The following is an 18,780-nucleotide window of genomic DNA, read 5'->3' as shown; positions in this document are numbered from 1 at the left end:
CATTGTTAGCACATACTTACAACTTCTCGTCCAATCAAATTGCTTATATTTGCCTTCTAATTTTCATAGTACATACTTTTCCCGTGTACTAAGTAATCAGCATGAATGACCGCAAGGGTAAGATTTCATTGTATCGTAATCATGATATTTAAAACAACAAAAATTGCCACTGGCTATTTTGAAATAAAATGCTGTGTTCCAAATTAAATTAAATAGTTTGTAATTAGTTTTCACGTTGATTTTTAAATACCCTGCTATTAAAATCTTTGGATATAAAAAATGTTTTTGACAATTGCAAATTTCTTTCATTTAAATAAAGGGTTATTCATATGGTTCTTTATACCTCGATTAGAGTACAACGATATCTTAAAATTATGATAATGTATCATCCATGCAATTACTTTGTACACAAAAAAAGTGTGTACTATGAAACCTTGTGAAGGGAAATTAAAGCAACTTGGTGATAATTTTTCAAACTTTCTTAAGGGAGGTGATCTATTTCGTCATGAATTGATTGATTTATTGATTATTAGTTGCTTAATGTTCAGTGGTAAATATTTCATGCATGTTCAGGACGATGTCATGAATTGAAAAACTGTGATTATGTCTGAAGATAATGTGCCACCTATATATACATATAAACATATTCTGATAAATCTTTTAGTTTTTACTTTGAAATAATAAAAAAAAAACACACAAAACCTATAATCTCTGATCTTTTTAATGCCTATCTGCTAGACTATATCTATGAGGAAAAACTATAAATATGTTTCAAATTTATTATAGCTTTAGTTTTACTGTGAAATTAAAAAATGTTTTCAAAATATGTAAAGCTTCCACTGCAATTTAATCATTGCCTGCTGTTGGTCAATTTATTTGGTCATCTTACCATGTAAGAAGAACATATATAGTAAAACACCGCTTTATATCAATATACATACTTACACCAGCAGCTACCATCTTTTCATTCTGGAGTTAAGGGCCTTTTGAAATCACATATTTTACAATGATACTAGTGAGTAGATTTACAAAACTTCGTTAATGAGCTCCGTTTTACAAACACCTGTGATACAAGTAGTCAGCCAAAATAAACTATCAATAGACCAATTAAAAGATTACTCGAGTTGTAAATATGTGCTAAATTGGATAGTCTATGAAAAGGTATATACTATGAAATTAAGAGCTCGGGGCAAGCCCCTCACTCTAAATTTCATAGTATATACCTTTCCATAGACTAACCTAGACATAACCCCTAATTTTAAAAGAGACAAAGAGTTGTATTCACTAAAGGTGTGAAAAATATCAGTGATAGGTAAACAGATGACACTAATGAGTTGCAATTATTTAAATATAAAGTTGATTAGCTTCACTTAATTTTTTTAATCCTTTAATCATCACAATATAATAAGAATTATGAAGTGTACATGCTCATTAAACACTGAGTTATGTGTGCTGTGAAAAAAATTGTTTGACTTTTAATTTTTTCAGGTTCATATTGGTTTATGTTCGCTTTTCTCAAACAATAGGCTGTTAGTCATACCCTACAAAATCATTGATGCATTACGAAAACAACACATGTGGCGTGTTTTTTTGTTCTTCCGTAGTGAGCCAGAAGAGGTCCATTTCTGTTTTTTTGAATAGGGAAGATCTTCTGGCTCTCTTCCACCTCTTCTTTTTTGATAGGTAGTTTAGACAGCAGAGGCACATAACAAACATGGCGTCGTTTAGTCTAAATGACATTAATAAATTTATGAATGCAGATATATTAGAATGTGAGCTGTGTTATAAAAGTTTTTATGGTATGACAGTCTTAGTAGGACATCCCTGTAGGACGATAAGCTGGATAAATATAAGAACTACACGGACAATAACAGTTAAGGGACAACTATTTGATATTGTAGGGGAAGGATTTTGATTGATTGGTGTATAACGCTTCTTTCAACACTAAGTTGGGCTATTCCGTGGTGGTCAGTTTAAATTTATAGATGAAGGATGGGGAAGGGAAGAGGGCATTATTAACTTTTTTAATCTGTCGCTGAAGGTGGAAGACCTGTATGCTTCATACTTTGTATATGGATGCCTCATGTTACGAAGTTTCCGTCAGTCACATGTCCAATGTCCTTGACCTCATTTTCATGGTTCAGAGACTACTTGAAAAAAAAGTTAAGATTTTTTGTAATGTTAAATTCTCTCTTATTATAAGTAATAGGATAACTATATTTGGTATGTGCATACCTTGCAAGGTCCTCATGCCCGTCAGATAGTTTTCACTTGACCTCAACCTCATTTCATGGATCAGTGAACAAGGTTAAGTTTTCGTGGTCAAGTCTATATCTGAGATACTATAAGCAATAGGTCTACTATATTTGGTGTATGTAATGATAGTAAGGGGTACATGTCCAACTGGCAGGTGTCATCTGACCTTGGCCTCATTTTCATGGTTCAGTGGTCATAGTTTAGTTTTTGTGTTTTGGTCTGTTTTTCTTATACTGTATGCAATAGGTCAACTCTATTTGGTGTATGGAAATATTGTACGATGTTCATGTCAGTCTGGCAAGTTTTATTTGACCTTGACCTCATTTTCACGGTTCATTGCTCAATGTTAAGTTTTTGTGTTTTGGTTTGTTTTTCTAATACTGTATGCAGTAGGTCAACTATATTTGGTGTATGGAAATATTTTACGATGTACATGTCAGTCTGGCATGTTTTATTTGACCTTGACCTCATTTTCAAGGTTCATTGCTAAATGTTATGTTTTTGTGTTTTGGTCTGTTTTCCTAATACTGTATGCAGTAGGTCAACTATATTTGGTGTATGGAAATATTTAATGATGTACATGTCAGTCTGGCAGGTTTTATTTGACCTTGACCTCATTTTCATGGTTCATTGCTTATGTTATGTTTTTGTGTTTTGGTCTGTTTTTCTTACACTTTAAGCAATAGGTCAACTATATTTGGTGTATGGAATGATTGTAAGGCGTACATGTCTAGCTGGCAGGTGTCATTTGACCTTGACCTCATTTTCATGGTTCAGTGGTCAAAGTTAAGATTTTGAGTTTTGGTTTTTTTTTCTAATACTATATGCAATAGGTCAACTATATTTGGTGTATGGAAATATTTTATGATCTTTATGTCAGTCGCGCAGTTTTTATTTGACCTTGACCTCATTTTCACAGTTCATTGCTCAGTGTTAAGTTTTTGTGTGTTGGTCTGTTTTTCTAAAACTATAAGCAATAGGTCAACTATATGTGTTGTATGGAAGAATTGTTAGCTGTACATGCCTGCCTGGCATGGTTCATCTGACCTTGACCTCATTTCCATGGTTCATTGGTCAATGTTTATTTTTCTTGGTTAATGTTAAGTTTATGTGACAGTTGTAAGAAAGCTTTATATTTAGGACTATCAACATAATATCAATGATTAGTAAAGAAGGCGAGACATTTAAGTGTGTGCACTCTTGTCTTCTTATTTAACACAAGTTTAAATTGATTGATTGTTTGTTGCTTATTTTTAACGCCCAGTGACAAATATGTCATGCATGTTCAGGACTCGGTTCAGGAAAACACGCGTTTAAAATTCAGGTATATAATATAAAAATGAAGAGATGTATGATTGCTAATGAGGCAACTATCCATCGGAGTTCAAATATGAAGTGGATGTAAGCAATTATAGGCAACCGTAATTAAGGCCTTCAACATTGACAAAACCCGATACTGTATTAAAAGTCGCCTATAAAAGGCCTGACGTGAAAAGTGTGAGAAACAGTTCAAACGAAAAAACTAACCGGGCCTAATTATACATAACAAAATATCAAATATGAGTCGAGGCATGAACCAACGACAACCACTAAACTATAGACTCCTGACTTGGGACAGGCACACAAAGAATATGGCAGGGTTGATATAAAAACGAAGATTGCCAATGAGACAACCCTCCACAAGAGACCAAATGACACAGCAATTAACAGCTATAGGTCACCATACGGCCTTCAACAATAAGCAAAGCCCATACCACATAGTCAGCAATAAAAGGCCCTGAAATCACAAATGTAAAACCATTCAAACGAGAAAACTAACGGTCTAATTAATGTACAAAAAAATGAACGAAAAACAAATATGTAACACAGCAACAAACGAAAACCACTAAATTACAGGCTCCTGACTTGGGACAGGCACATACATACAGAATGTGGCGGCGTTAAACATGTTAGCGGAATCCGGCCCAACCGCCCCCTAACCTGGGACAGTGGTGTAACAGTACAAGAACATGTTTGTGAGCGCTCAAACCTTCCCGAAGCTTGGACAGTGGTGTAACAGTACAATATAAGAACTTCCTGCACAAATCAATTGCAATTAGATTAACTCAAAAGATCGGTACGAGACACACAAAAAAATTTACATTAAGACAATAGATGCACAAAGCAACGAAATAAGAGTATTTGCAATAACTGGAAGTTTGTTCAAAGCTAATAACAACTAGTACTGAAATAAATCTTGTTCTCCCAGACTGAAGTATCAATCAGTACACAACCAACGGATTTATTAAAAAAAAAAAGAAAAAAAAAACAGTCTGAGAAATGTCTGGTATACATTGTATACTTGCATATTGATACATATACAATGAACATTTTTGAAAAGTGGTGGTCCGAAGGTTTTGACCATCAAAATTTTGCAATAGAAATAATAGTTAGGACCAGAAGATTTTCTTCAAGGACCACCAGAGAAAAATGATTTTGAGAACTTTCCGATATCTTTGCTTTATACAAAAATAATCCAGTTTGGTTACTTTAAAAAAATTGGATAGACAAGATGTCCTTTTTGATCATATTCTAGACAAACATTGACGAATTTTTGTGCAGTTTAAGATTATTCTTAAAAATCAAATAGTGGGGGTTTAAGCCAGATTTGTCTAGCAAAATTGAGTTAGGAAAAGAACAAAGAAAAATGTCACGAACAGAGCACACTTTTACAGTCATGTCTACCGGACGTATCTTAATTTTCTATAAAATCATCGTAAACTTCATTTATGTCATCCAACATAACAAAAATCTGCTATATTCGACGGCAAATTGAATTTTTGTTTTGTTGATCCTCCATATAATATCTCCAGAAGAGGTCCAGATTCATTTTTTTGGACTCTTCACCAGAAGACATTCTGGAGATGTGCAGAAGAGACCAATAAAACACGCCCATGGCTAATCAAACAGTGAACAAAACAACAGGAATGAATACATCTTTTTTATTAACAGCAATATAAATGATCATGATCAACATCAACTAAATTCAAACCAAACAAACATTCATGCAGAAAATGAATATAAGTCCTGGATTTGCATTGGTTTTACCGGCGTTCAGTAACTGTCAGCTGCAAAAAAAATGTCCAAATTTTGTCCGACTTATACGAGGGTGAAGACTAAATCCTTAGAATTTGGAGCTGAAAAGGGCAACCTACTAATAGTCGGATCGACTATTACTCGAGTTCCAACGGTATATGAAACAGTTTTAGAAGAATTGATAAAACAAAGTGTTTGACAACTGTCTTACTGTCTTTTTGTATAAAGAAAATAAAAAGATGCCATATATGAAAAAAATGGACTCATGTCCGAGGTTAAGGGGAGGGTTTTGGACACCCACAAACATGTTTTACCCCTACCTGATTCTGTATATGCCTGTCCCAAGTCAGAAGCGTGTAATTTTGTGGTTATCCTTTGTTACTGTATCATATTTGTTTTTCATTTATTCTTTTGTACACATATCAGGCAATTAGTTTTCTTGTTTGAAATTTCAAGGCCTTTTATAGCTTGCTAGGCAGTATGGGTTTTGCTCATTATTGCTAACTTTGGTCTCTGGTGTAGAGTTGTCTCATAGGCAATTATACGTAATTTTCTGATTTATAGTGAGACAGTGTCAACTACAATAAGGGCTGTTCCATAAAAACATACATGGGACCCAGGGAAGGAACTTCCAAATCTCAACTATAGGTGGATGTCATCTATTTTTTTGCATAGTGGAAATGTAAGTGAAATTTTAATTTGCCTCTATAGGTGGTTACCCCATTTTTAAAGTGCCTTCCCTGGGTACCATGTATGTTTTAATGGAACAGCCCTAACTATAAACTGTACGACAAACATAAAATGCATGACAAGGTTTAAGATATACCAATTTACTTCTTAGTGGATGGAAACATTTTTATGCCCCCGCCGTATTGGAGGGGGCATTAAGTTTTACCCTTATCCGTCTGTACGTACGTACGTACGTCCCAAAATTGGTTTCCATTCTCTAACTTTAGTTTACCTCAATCAAATGTTATGAAACTTATACACAATGCTTATTACCACAAAACACAGATCAAGTTTTAATTTTGGTGGCGTCACTTATACCGTTCTAGAGTTATGTCCCTTTACAAATGGAAAAATTGCTGAATTTTTCGTTTCCGTTCTCTAACTTTAGTTTGCCACAACCAAATGTTATGAAACTTATACACAATGCTAATTACCACAAAACACAGATTAAGTTTGAATTTCGATGGCGTCACTTTTACCGTTCTAGAGTTATGCCCCTTTACAAATGGAAAAATTGCTGAATTTTTCGTTTCCGTTCTCTAACTTTAGTTTGCCACAACCAAATGTTATGAAACTTATACACAATGCTTATTACCACAAAACACAGATCAAGGTTGAATTTTGGTGGCGTCACATTTACCGTTCTAGAGTTATGCCCCCTTACAAATGGAAAAATTGCTGAATTTTTCGTTTCTGTGCTCTAATTTTAGTTTGCCTTAACCAAATGTTATGAAACTTATACACAGTGCTTATTACCACAAAACACATATCAAATTTGAATTTTGGTGGCGTCACTTTAACTGTTCTAGAGTTATGCCCCTTTATAAATGGAAAAATTGAAAAAAATTTATTTTATTCTAAATATTAAGTTATTTTTAAATTGGAGTTATCTTCCTTTGTCCATGATTATAGTTGAATCAACTACAATCAATGCTTTATACAATGCAATGTTTAATTTTGACTTCCACTGATAAAACACAGATCAAGTTGAATTTTGGTAGTGTCACTTTAACCATTATCGAGTTATGCCCCTTTATAAATCGAAAGATTGCAAAATTTTTAGTTTCCATTCTGTTACTTAAGTTTGCCCCAACCAAACATTATGAAACCTATACACAATATTCATAACCATAAAACTAAGATCAAGTACAAATTTTTTGTTTCTGTTTTCTAACTTTAGTTTGCCTCAACCAAATGTTATGAAACTTATACACAATGCTTATTACTACATAATACAGATTGAGTACGAAATTTGGTGGCGACTTTTTTACCATTCTTGAGTTATGTCCCTTTATAAACACAAAAATTGCTGAATTTTTCGTTTCCGTTCTCTAACTTTAGTTTGTCTCAACCAAATGTTATAAAACTTATACACAACCGTTCTAGAGTTATGCGTGTTTACAAATAGAAAAATTGCTGAATTTTTAGTTTCTGTTCTCTACTTAAGTTAGCCTTAACAAAATGTTATGAGACTTACACACAATGCTTATTACCACAAAACTCAGATCAAGTTCAAATTTGGGTAGCGTCACATTTACCGTTCTCGAGTTATGTCCCTTTATAACTATATGCTATGCAAGCGGGGGCATCATCTGTGTCCACATATGGACACTATCCACATTTATTAGGGCCCCGCTGAATGGCGGCCGCCCTAAAGTGATCAGTCTGTCTGTCCGTCCGTATGTCCGTCCGTCCGTCTGTAACAAATTGTGTCCGCTCTATCTAGAGAATCGTTATGATTTCAAAGTTTATGCTTGACATGTATATTAACCAACACCAGAGGGTGTGTCATAATGTATGTACAACTTCCTAGGTCAAAGGTCAAGGTCAAAAACTTTGGTTTTAGTTGACAACCCCATGTCCTATGGTAAAGATTGTGTCTGTTCTATATCTTGAGAACCGTTATGATTTCAAAGTTTATACTGGCCATGTATATAAACCAACACCAGAGGGTGTGTCATAAATTATGTACAACTTCCTAGGTCAAAGGTCAAGGTCAAAAACTTTGGTTTCAGTTGACAACCTCATGTCCAATGGTGAAGATCGTGTCCGCTCTATATCTTGAGAATTGTTATGATTTCAAAGTTTATACTTGACATGTATATAAACCAACACCAGAGGGTGTGTCATAATTTAAGTACAACTTTCTAGGTCAAGGTCAAAAACTTTGGTTTCAGTTGACAACCCCATGTCCAATAATAAAGATACAAATTTTTTACCACACATTATTCACAGCGGGGCCCACAGAGATGGCTCCCATCTCATTGATATCTAGTTATTATAATATTTTAAAATTTTTTATAGATTTGGTTTGTCAGAAAAATCTTCAAACATATCATCAGCAAAAATCTCAGGAGATGTATCAGTAAGTTAATTTAACCTTGTAGAAGTGTGTGGTAATGGTTGACATTAATCTGTAATAGGGAAACAGATTAGCAGGGTCCAGTAGCCCAGGCTTCTAAATTTTCAGCTGGGACCCTGAAATTTAGCTGAAAATATCATTAGTGCTTAGGTTAGATTCTAGATGGAAGTTGTAGTCTTTTTCCCTGTTGCAGGAATATGTCTCATGTTTAGACATTTCCAACAATTACTGAATTCACTTACTTCAATATATGCTACTGTAAATATAGTGTCATGAACTTTAGAAGTTGAAAATGTTTTACAATAAATAAAACAAGAAGAAACAAGAAGATTTCACATTTTACATACAATCCTGAAGGATTGATTGATTGTTATTTGCTTAACTTCCAGTGGAAAATATTTCATGCATGTTTAGGACAAGAACAGCTTTGCTAAAGGAAGTTTGAAAGAAAACTAGATCTTGGCAGTTAGTTATGGTGAACTTACATTCATATATCTATGACAATTTCTATTGAAATAAAGATGGTTTATGAGTTTTTGAATGTTGAATTTCAGTTTTTGTCTTGCCAGCTAAGAAAGTCTCAGTGTGCAAAACATAGGGATTACTATCAGGTGGCGGCAGCAATGTAAACTATTTGTAAAAAGCTTTATATTTCAGAAGGTAGAAGACCTGGATGCTTCATACCTTGTATGGAGATACCTTGTGTTGCGAAGTTTCCGTCTATCATATGTCCGTTGTCCTTGACCTCATTTTCATGGTTCAGGGACTGCTTGAAAAAAATTACAGTTTTTTTGTCATGTGAATTTCTCACTTATCATTAGTAATAGGATAACTATATTTGGTACATGGGTTCCTTGCAACGTCTTACGTGTTTGTCAGACAGGGTCACCTGACCTCTACCTCAATTCATGGATCAGCGATGAAGGTTAAAGTTATGTGATTAGGTGTGTTTCTCAAATACTATAAGCAGTAGGTCAACTATATGTGGTGTATGGGATGAGTTTAAGGGGTACATGGCAGTCTGGCAGGTCTCATCTTACGTTCACCTCATTTTCATGGTTCATTTGTAAATATTAAGTTTTTGTGTTTTGGTCTGTGTTTCAGTTATCTTAAGCAATAGGTCAACTATATTTGGTGTATGGAATAATTGTAAGGTGTACATGTCTGTCTATCAGGATTTATCTGACCTTGACCTCATTGTCATAGTTCTTTGTGTAATATTTTTACTTAAACCTATATCTTTAAGACTTTCAACACAATATCAATGGTCAGTAAAGCAGACGAGACATTTCAGCATGTGCACTCTTGTTAAAAACAAATTAATTAAAAAAAGCTTTTTAGTGGAGTTCCATTTTTGTTTTTTGTCAATCTAAAAACACATCTAATATAAGAAAAACTAGTACATCGTTCTAATTAAAATTATTTGACAAAAATATTCATAATTATTGAAAAAAATGTTTTTGCTGCAGGAATAGGTAGACTTTTCAAGTTTCCTATCATTTCAAGTTGTTTCCTATTTCAGATAATTTTATACAGAAAACAGCAAAAAAGAATAAGTTTCTATCATGTTTTTTATGTAAATATATACTCTTCAGGCAGATGCAGATAAATTAAAACAAAGAGCAGAAAGATTTGGTGTAGTTTCTCCTGTTTTATCTAAGGTAAAGTAAATTTGTTTTCGTTCCATAGAACAAGATCTACAATGTATACTGTGTACACACTGCATATCAATGTTCACTATAAACTTTCATGTACATGACCACTGGCCCAGCCCGGTGAAAATATAGTATGGCCAGTTACAAGTTTTTTTAAATAGGATTTAAAAGCCTTTTATGTGATAAAAAGGATATCAGGCATGTAAGCCAAAGTTATAATCATGAAGAAGAGTCATTTCCTGATGCAGCTGTTGTCTCGCCTTCAAAAACCATGCTGTATGGAAACAATGTGCTATGATTGTCAATTCTTAAAGCTAAGTTTTCTGTTTTAATGGTCAAATAGATTATGTCCCTTCTGAAGAGGAAAATTCTGTCAATTTCGAGATATAAAGTTTAAGGTTGGGGTCACAGCAGGCCTAGTTTGATGGTTATTAATAGAATGGTGGAGCGTGTCTCAAAGTCTATTTCTAGAATTTATGTTGTTTCAGCAAAATATTGTTCATCTTTTGACAGAACAAAATTAATGCTATGAAGTGGTTAGAAGAATAAAAGACAACAATAAAAAACTGGTAAAAATACCTTAACTTAAAAATGCCAAACAGTAAATGCTTAGACACAGGAAATGGTGACCCAGAATTTGATCTAGAAGGGCATTGTCATGGGTTGTTGAAAAAAGAATAAAAGCTTCTTGATCACATCATGACAAAGCAATGACTGGTAAAGTAGTGTTCATCAAGGTTGAGTCCATTTAATCTTCACAGGTAAAAACAAAAAAGTGAAATCTTGATGGTCATTAGATGTAAAATATGAAGTTGCCAAATAAATTTTTATCAAAATACATTGTATTTGAGTGTTTGAAATATTTAGAGAGATACTTTGTGATATTCATGAAATTTGGAATCAAATGAACCTTGACAAATTTATAAGATAATTCCTTAAAGGGGCACTAGCTACGAGATATATAAAAATCTAAAGTATGATTTTTTTTGTTCAATCATTAATTAAAGGGAAAAAGTGAAATAGTAATTTGCTTTTAGCAGCCAGTATGGTCCAATTTTGTCAAATTAAGCTAAGAAACATTGAAGGTGAATTATTCACTTGCAAGTAAATAATTCAACCTCATTGAATCCGTATTCATGTGAACTTCAATTTAACCCCTTAACTGAGGTAAAAACGATGAATAACATATATTTTTATACGACGGCAAAAAAAAATTGCGGTTGTATATTGGTATGACGTCGTCGTCGTCCGAAGACACATTGGTTTTCGCTCTCTAACTTTAGTTTAAGTGAATGGATCTCTATGAAATTTTACCATAAGGTTCAATACCACAAAAGGAAGGTTGGGATCGATTTTGGGGGTTATGGTACCAACAGTTAAGGAATGAGGGGCCAAAAAGGGGCCAAAAATAAGCATTTTTGTACCTTCCAGACATAACTTGTGTGTTAGTGTATGGATCTCTCTGACATTGTACCACAAGGTTTTAAATCACACAGGGAATGCTGGGATTGATTTTGGGGGTAATTGCCTCAAAATATTAGGAATTAGGGGCAAAAAAAGGGGCAAAAAACAAGCATTTTTCTAGTTTCATGACAATAACTTGTGTGTAAGTGTATGGATCTTTCTGAAATTGTACTACAAGGTTCCTTATCACAGAGGAAAAGCTGGAATTGAGTTTGGGGGTAATTGCTCAAAACGTTTAGGAATAAGGGGCCAAAAATAAGCATTTTTCTAGTTTCCAGACAATAATTTGTGTTCAAGTGTATGGATCTCTCTGAAATTGTACTGCAATGTACCATACCACAAAGGGAAGGCTGGGATTGATTTTGGGGGTAATTGTTTCAAAATTTTAGGAATTAGCGGCCAAAAAAGGGGCAAAAAACAAGCATTTTTCTAGTTTCAGGACAATAATTTGTGTGTAAGTGAATGGATCTTTATGAAATTGTATTACAAGGTTCCATATCACAAAGGGATAGCTGGGTTTGAGTTTGGGGGTAAATGCCCTAAATGTTTAGGAATTTGGGGCCAAAAAGGGGCCAAAAAACAAGCATTTTTCTAGTTTCCAGACAATAACTTGTGTTCAAGTGTATGGATCTCTCTGAAATTGTACTGCAGGTACCATACCACAAAGGGAAGGCTGGGATTGAGTTTGGGGGTGATGACTCATAAGGGGGTTCAAAAAATTTGGTGGGGGGATTTTTTTTTCTTTAAAATTTTCCATTTTAAATTGTTTATTTCTGATTTATATATAAAAGCAAATAATAATGATATGGGTTGAAGAGGTAAATTAAAAAATTTTAAGTTCTTAGACCACTTTCATTCTGTGTCAGAAACCTGTGCTGTGTCAAATATTTAATCACAATCCAAATTCGGTGCTGTATCAAGCTTGAATGTTGTGTCCATACTTGCCCCAACTGTTCAGGGTTTGACCTCTGCGGTCGTATCAAGCTGCACCCAGGGGAGCATTTTATTAATCTATAATATGAAATTAAACAGACCTAGAAAAATCCAATTGCACGATTTCACTTTCTATTTATATATATATTTATGTTTATATCGCTTATATGACCATCAGAGGTCTTCGGAGGTCAACTCGATAGTTAATTAGATGGTGTTAAGACTAAAATACACACGAAACGAAGCTACATATTATCAAGCCCATGTCCTGTAAATTGTTTATTTGAGACTTTTTATAATTTGAATAAATGTTTTACATGAATATAAATCAAATATGAGAATTTGAGTCAAATCGGTGAACATGAATTTGACAGCTAGTACCCATTGAATAACATATATCATTTGCAGGTAGCTGATGTAGAGAAATTAAAACAGAGAGCTGAAAGATTTGGTGGATCTGTAGCACCAGCCTTAAGTAAAGTAAATAAAGGATTTTTTATGACAATATGTTTTTATGTATTTGTTGCAAGTTATTTTCACATCACATATTACTGTAGAATTGTTTGATTTCTTATTCTTTTAGATTGAGGAAAATTTTATATATTGCGTGAAACTTGATTTTGTGGTTCGATCAATTCTTCATACAAGCCTGTAGGAAAAATATTTTCTGTTGAACTATAAGATTTGTGCTTCATCTATACTGATGATCTCCACAGAAATTGGTGCTTCAAGACTGATTTAAACAAATTACATGTATCTCTATACATAATGAAACACTCATTTTTATGAAGTAAAACAAATTAGAAATGTGGTGAAACTGTCGTCCAAATTACGGATAAAGTCTGTTTGATATGCATCTATCTTTACTCAAAAGCTGAAATATATCCAACCTTAACTTACACCCATAAATTAAAGACTTAAAGATTTGATTTAGAAAATAAATTGTCCTTATTGTAACACCATGCTCATGTTAAAACAATTTAAGGAAAAAATGGAAAGATGAATGAAATAAATGCCCAATGCTCAATTCAAGTAGGAAAGTTAAATGAAGAAAGTATTGCTGAAAACAATCACTCAGGGATTAAGTTAAGTCAGAATAGCCTAGAAGTAGGAAACAATCGCTCAAGGACTAAATCAAGTCAAAATGTTCAAGATTAGAAAACAAACGATCATCAAACGATTAAGTCCAAGTCAGATTGGTCAAGAGTAGTATGATTTATAAAGGTTTGTAGGTTTTAGAAAATGTTGCCTTTAAGGGTTAAAAAAAGAACAAAAAATACTTGTCCTTATAAGATTGTTTGTTTCATGTAGCAAGAGAGACAACCAGATCAGTAATTAATATGGAAAAACATGGTAGAATTGTACTTTGTAAGATTTTAAAAACTATAAAACTTTCTTGTGCAACTATGTATTTGAAATTTTTTATCTTCCAAAATTTGTATACCCTGATATTTTCCAGAGTGAAGATCAAGAGAAGATATTAAAGAGAAAAGAAAGATTTGGTGCTATTAGTACTGTAGCTGTCAGTTCTGAAGTGGAGGTATAAAATCTAATGATTAACCATAGTAGTTACCTGTTGCTTCAACTGTTGTAGCATACATTCAATAACTCACTTTTTTACATCAAAATTGTATGGTACACTGTACTTTAAAACAGCACTAATGCTCAAGTTTAAAATCAATTAATTAATAGGAACATATCTAAAATCATACCTGACTGTTTTTTGTTTAGAAATATAATTGTGTTCCTCACTTTGATCCCATTAGGAATATTGACCCAGTTTATAGTTTTATGCATTCAAACATTTATGAAAGAATCAGTTTATTGCATAATTGGATTTGGTATTGCTTAATTAAGGAACGTTAATGTCAGCATATGGTTTATAGATTTAACCATGAGGTAAAATTTTGGAAATTATAAGGTGTTCCATGGTAAAATCCATATAAACAATAAGATGCCATTATTTATTCTTGTTCTGGTAAGAAAATGTGATAATAAAGTTACCAGAAGTTGCGTTGCATTAGATGCTGTAGTTAACTTGTATTTTTGCACAAAATGGATTTTGATGTCATCATTTTATTTCTGTCTGTGTGTCCGTGTGTCTGTCCGTCTGGTCTTGTTAGCGCTCTCACAGTTACAATTTTTGCCAGATTTTTATGAAACTTATACTATAGGTTAATATCAGCAATATCTCAGACAATTTGTATAATGGTGGCCGATCGACTTTTTTCTAAAGAGTTATGCCCCTTGGAAATATTAAATTTATGGAAAATGGCCTCGTTAGCGCGCTCACAGGTCCGTCTGTCCCGAACGACCCCAAAAATTGGTTTCCATTCTCTAACTTTAGTTTGCGTCAACCAAATATTATAAAACTTATACACAATGCATATTAGCACAAAACACAGATCAAGTTTGAAATTGGGTGGCGTCACTTTTACCGTTCATGAGTTATGCCCCTTTATAAATATAAAAATTGCTAAATCTGTTGTTTCCGTTCTCTAACTTTAGTTTGCCTCAACCAAATGTTATGAAACTTATACACAATGCTTATTACCACAAAACACAGATCAAGTTTGAAATTGGGTGGTGTCACTTTTACTGTTCATGAGTTATGCCCCTTTATAAACATAAAAATTGCTAAATCTGCTTATACACAATGCTTATTACCACAAAACACAGATCAAGTTCGAAATTGGGTGGAGTCAATTTTACCGTTCTTGAGTTATGCCCCTTTATAAATGGAAAAATTGCAAAATCTGTCGATTCCATTCTCTAACTTTAGTTTGCCTCAACCAAATGTTATGAAACATATACACAATGCTTATTATCACAAAACAGTCTTAACTACATGAATCCTGCATCTGTATGTGGAAGTTGACTCATGCATATTTACAAGCGGGGGCATCTGTGGCCCATAGACACATTCTCCATTTATTTGTTTTATATAAGTTTTTGTAAGAGACTTAGCAGTATATATTTCTTGTATTTTACAGGCAAAGAAATCTAAAAGAGCAGAAAGATTTGGACTAACATAGAGGCCAAGAAACATTTCAACATTGACACTGCCATTTAGATCATTTTATAATACAAAGATCCCACACAAAATATTTCATATTTGTACATAGATTAGTCATGAATTGAAACATTGTTCATCTGAGTTATTTGTTTTCAAACAATCTGAGTATATTGTTTAATCAAATACTACTTTTTTATTACACCTTGGATTTAGCACATATAATTTACTCATTGTCTGTTCTGTCTTGTTGAAATATAACTGATGTCTATTATATTTTCTGCTGCCCACAAATAATAACTGATTTTTGTAGTTTATTTGCATAATGATGATTTATATTCAGTATTCATTTCATTTTGGTTTACATGCTTTGACAAAATTAAAACCCATCTATTTAGAAAATCTCTTGAAAATTACACATGCCAACATGGTTTTCTTTTTTATCAGAGTCTCCAGATGTTGAACTTATTGTTCTTATGAGAAGTATACCAATGTTTAATTCAAATAAGAGAACAAGATTGGGATTTTTTTATTTAGTGTATTGAGGGAGAATTGGCATCTGTTCATATCTTATTTGCTGCAGGCGAGGGCATTTGTATTGTAGAGAAACTCATTTTGTATTTATAACCTTAAAGTTGAAATTCACATGTTAATGACATCATGATATTAAAAACTAAAAAATGGCTTAAGTTTGCTTTGAATTTTAAAACTATGGAACATTATTATCTAACATAAAAAAACAGGTTATGAATGATTTTCACTTTCTGGATTATAAGTAGTTTGCTTGGATTGAATGTAAATCAGACAAACTACTATCACTTGTATTCATTGTAGTGTAGATTGTTTCTGCATTAAGGATTCTGAATTGTTTTGATTTGTCATAGTATCAAAACCAGACCTTTGAGTCACTGGTCTCTGTCTGTTTCTCTGTTTTCTCTTTCCACTATGTAGTTAACACCTAAATAATTTATGAAAGGTGAATGATCTACCATATAAAAATAAGGAGATGTGGTATGATAGAAAGAAAACAGAATTACTGAAGAAGGCCACTGACTGAAATGTCTGAAAAATGGTTTCTACACTACAATAATGTTTTTTTATTTTATAAATTTGTACAAATGAATCATTCAACAGGGGAAATTAATTCATGTGCATTGATAAAAGGCTAAGATCTCTGAAGCAGACTATTTCCCATCACAGTAATTGTGCCTTTCTGAATACAAGATTATAAAATGCATTGATTTATTTTGTTATGGCCCGCCACTAAGTGACCAGATTAACTGTGTTACCCTTGTCCAGCCTTCCATCATTCTGTTCTTCTGAAATGAAACAACTAAACTTTAAGACTTTTTTTACAATTTCTGCAATAATGGGGCTCATCTTTGGTACATTAATGTATAATGACTCCAGAACAAGTTTCAGTTTTGTTGTCCATGGCCGCCTTTGGGAAAGTTAAGCCCTGGACCTTGGAAAGCTTCCTAAAGGTGAACTTTTCCAGAGTTTAAAAGTATATGCAAAATATTGCATTGAAAATTAATTCCATTATATTTATGTCTTATGGTTCAGTGCTGTAAGCAACCAAAAGAATCAAAATAAAATTACACAATAACCCTTTAAAGCCTAAGATAACTTATATCTTGAGGGGTGCTTTCTGTCTGTTGCAGTAGTAAGTGAAGAGGTTGAAGGCTTGATCCATTAATTTTCAAGTCCAGTGACTTTCATCTGAGGTGTTTAGGGTCCCTATGGTAAGATAAAAGTACTTTTATAACCTCATTCTTGCTCTCTTAATGAGACAGTAGTAGGGAAAGTTTAGATATAATAATCTAACTACAGGGTTTTGTGACATGTGTTTTATTTTGGCTTTATTAGAGGAAACATTCAACAAAATTTCCCCTGTATATTCCAGATTTATCACTTTTTATAAGCCCGTTTACGGGACGTATTATGGTATACCGTTGTCCGTCTGTCTGTCTGTCTGTCCGTCTGTTCATCGTCAACATGTTGGACATTAACTCAAAAATGCTTTCACCAACTTGCATAAAACTTTGGTGAATTGTTTATATCTATTGACGTGAGCTCCCTTTTGTTTTTTATAAAATTTAGATTTCACGTTTCCGAGTTATTGGGTTTTATTCATTAAAAAAAGGGGATTTTCCAGTTTTCGGACAATAAGTCAAGAATGCTTTCACCAACTTGCAAGAAATTGTGGTGAATTGTTTATATCTATTGACATGAGCTCCCTTTCGATTTTTATAAATTTTAGATTTTACGTTTCCGAGTTACAGGGTTTTATTCATAAAAAAAGGGGGGATTTTCCAGTTTTCGGACAAAAACTCAAAAATGCTTTCAGCAATTCTTATGAAACCTTGGTGAATTGTTTGATTGTATTGATGTAAGCTCCTTTTAGAATTTTATAAATTTTAGATTATACATTTCTGAGTTATGGGGTTTTATTCATTAAAAAAAGGGGTGATTTTCAAGTTTTCGGGCAATAACTCAAAAATGCTGTCACCAATTCTCAGGAAACTTTGGTAAATTGTTAATATCTATTGATGTAAGCTCCCTTTTTATTTTCATAAATTTCTAATATGACATTGAGAATTAATTGAACTTTATTTGTTTATGGTCTGACAACAGATATACTACCGGTAAGTATTGCACAACAGCAAGAAATCTTTAAGTGAATATATATTCAATTCATATAACCAATTTTAAGTTCTTTGAATACATTTATTCAGAAACCTATAATTTGTCAAATATTTAATTACAATCCAAATTCAGACCTGAATCAAGCTTGAATATTGTGTCCATTTTTGCCCCAACTGTTCAGGGTTGGACCTCCGGGGGCATATCTAGCTGCGCTCAGCGAAGCAGTTTATTAAGTATTTCATACACTATATGGTAAGTGATGAATATACATGCATAAGTATGTGAACAATTTTCATCCTAAAGGTGAAATAAAATATAATCAGTCTTTTTGTGTTGATAACAAATCACAATAATGTACATATTTAATTAAACCATTTTCATTAAAATAAAAACATAATCATACCTGTTGACACCAGCAATCTGTGACATGTTCAAAAATGTTAATTAATTAGCAGTTTATTTGTTATCCATCCTCTGTCAGTCAATAATCTTTATGTAGTTTAAGATCTCTTTATTTCTGAATAAGTTTTTATCAGGTGTATTTTTCCAGTCAGTAAAAATTTAACTTGCCCATTATGTCATAAAATTCATAGAAAAAAACATGGAAAATAAACATGATATATGGTATCTTGTGCTAAAAAACA

At 33.0% G+C, this 18,780-nt stretch overlaps 1 protein-coding gene across 1 annotated transcript in view; it reads left to right on the top strand.

Moving 5' to 3' along the window:
* The window catches only part of LOC127730663 (SAP domain-containing ribonucleoprotein-like), a 40,138-nt gene extending 23,414 nt beyond the window's left edge, over positions 1–16,724 (top strand). Inside the window, exons 7-11 of the mRNA XM_052239177.1 lie at positions 8,365–8,425; positions 10,018–10,083; positions 12,883–12,954; positions 13,934–14,014; positions 15,468–16,724. Coding sequence (XP_052095137.1) covers positions 8,365–8,425; positions 10,018–10,083; positions 12,883–12,954; positions 13,934–14,014; positions 15,468–15,509 — 322 coding nt within the window. The 3' untranslated portion in view covers positions 15,510–16,724. The remainder of the gene's footprint in view (positions 1–8,364; positions 8,426–10,017; positions 10,084–12,882; positions 12,955–13,933; positions 14,015–15,467) is intronic.
* Positions 16,725–18,780: the final 2,056 nt, after the last annotated feature.

This window comes from Mytilus californianus, unplaced genomic scaffold (genome assembly GCF_021869535.1).
Source record: "Mytilus californianus isolate M0D057914Y unplaced genomic scaffold, xbMytCali1.0.p SCAF_2, whole genome shotgun sequence".
In the NCBI taxonomy this organism is placed as follows: domain Eukaryota; kingdom Metazoa; phylum Mollusca; class Bivalvia; order Mytilida; family Mytilidae; genus Mytilus; species Mytilus californianus.
This window is presented reverse-complemented; position numbering and strand designations above follow the sequence as displayed.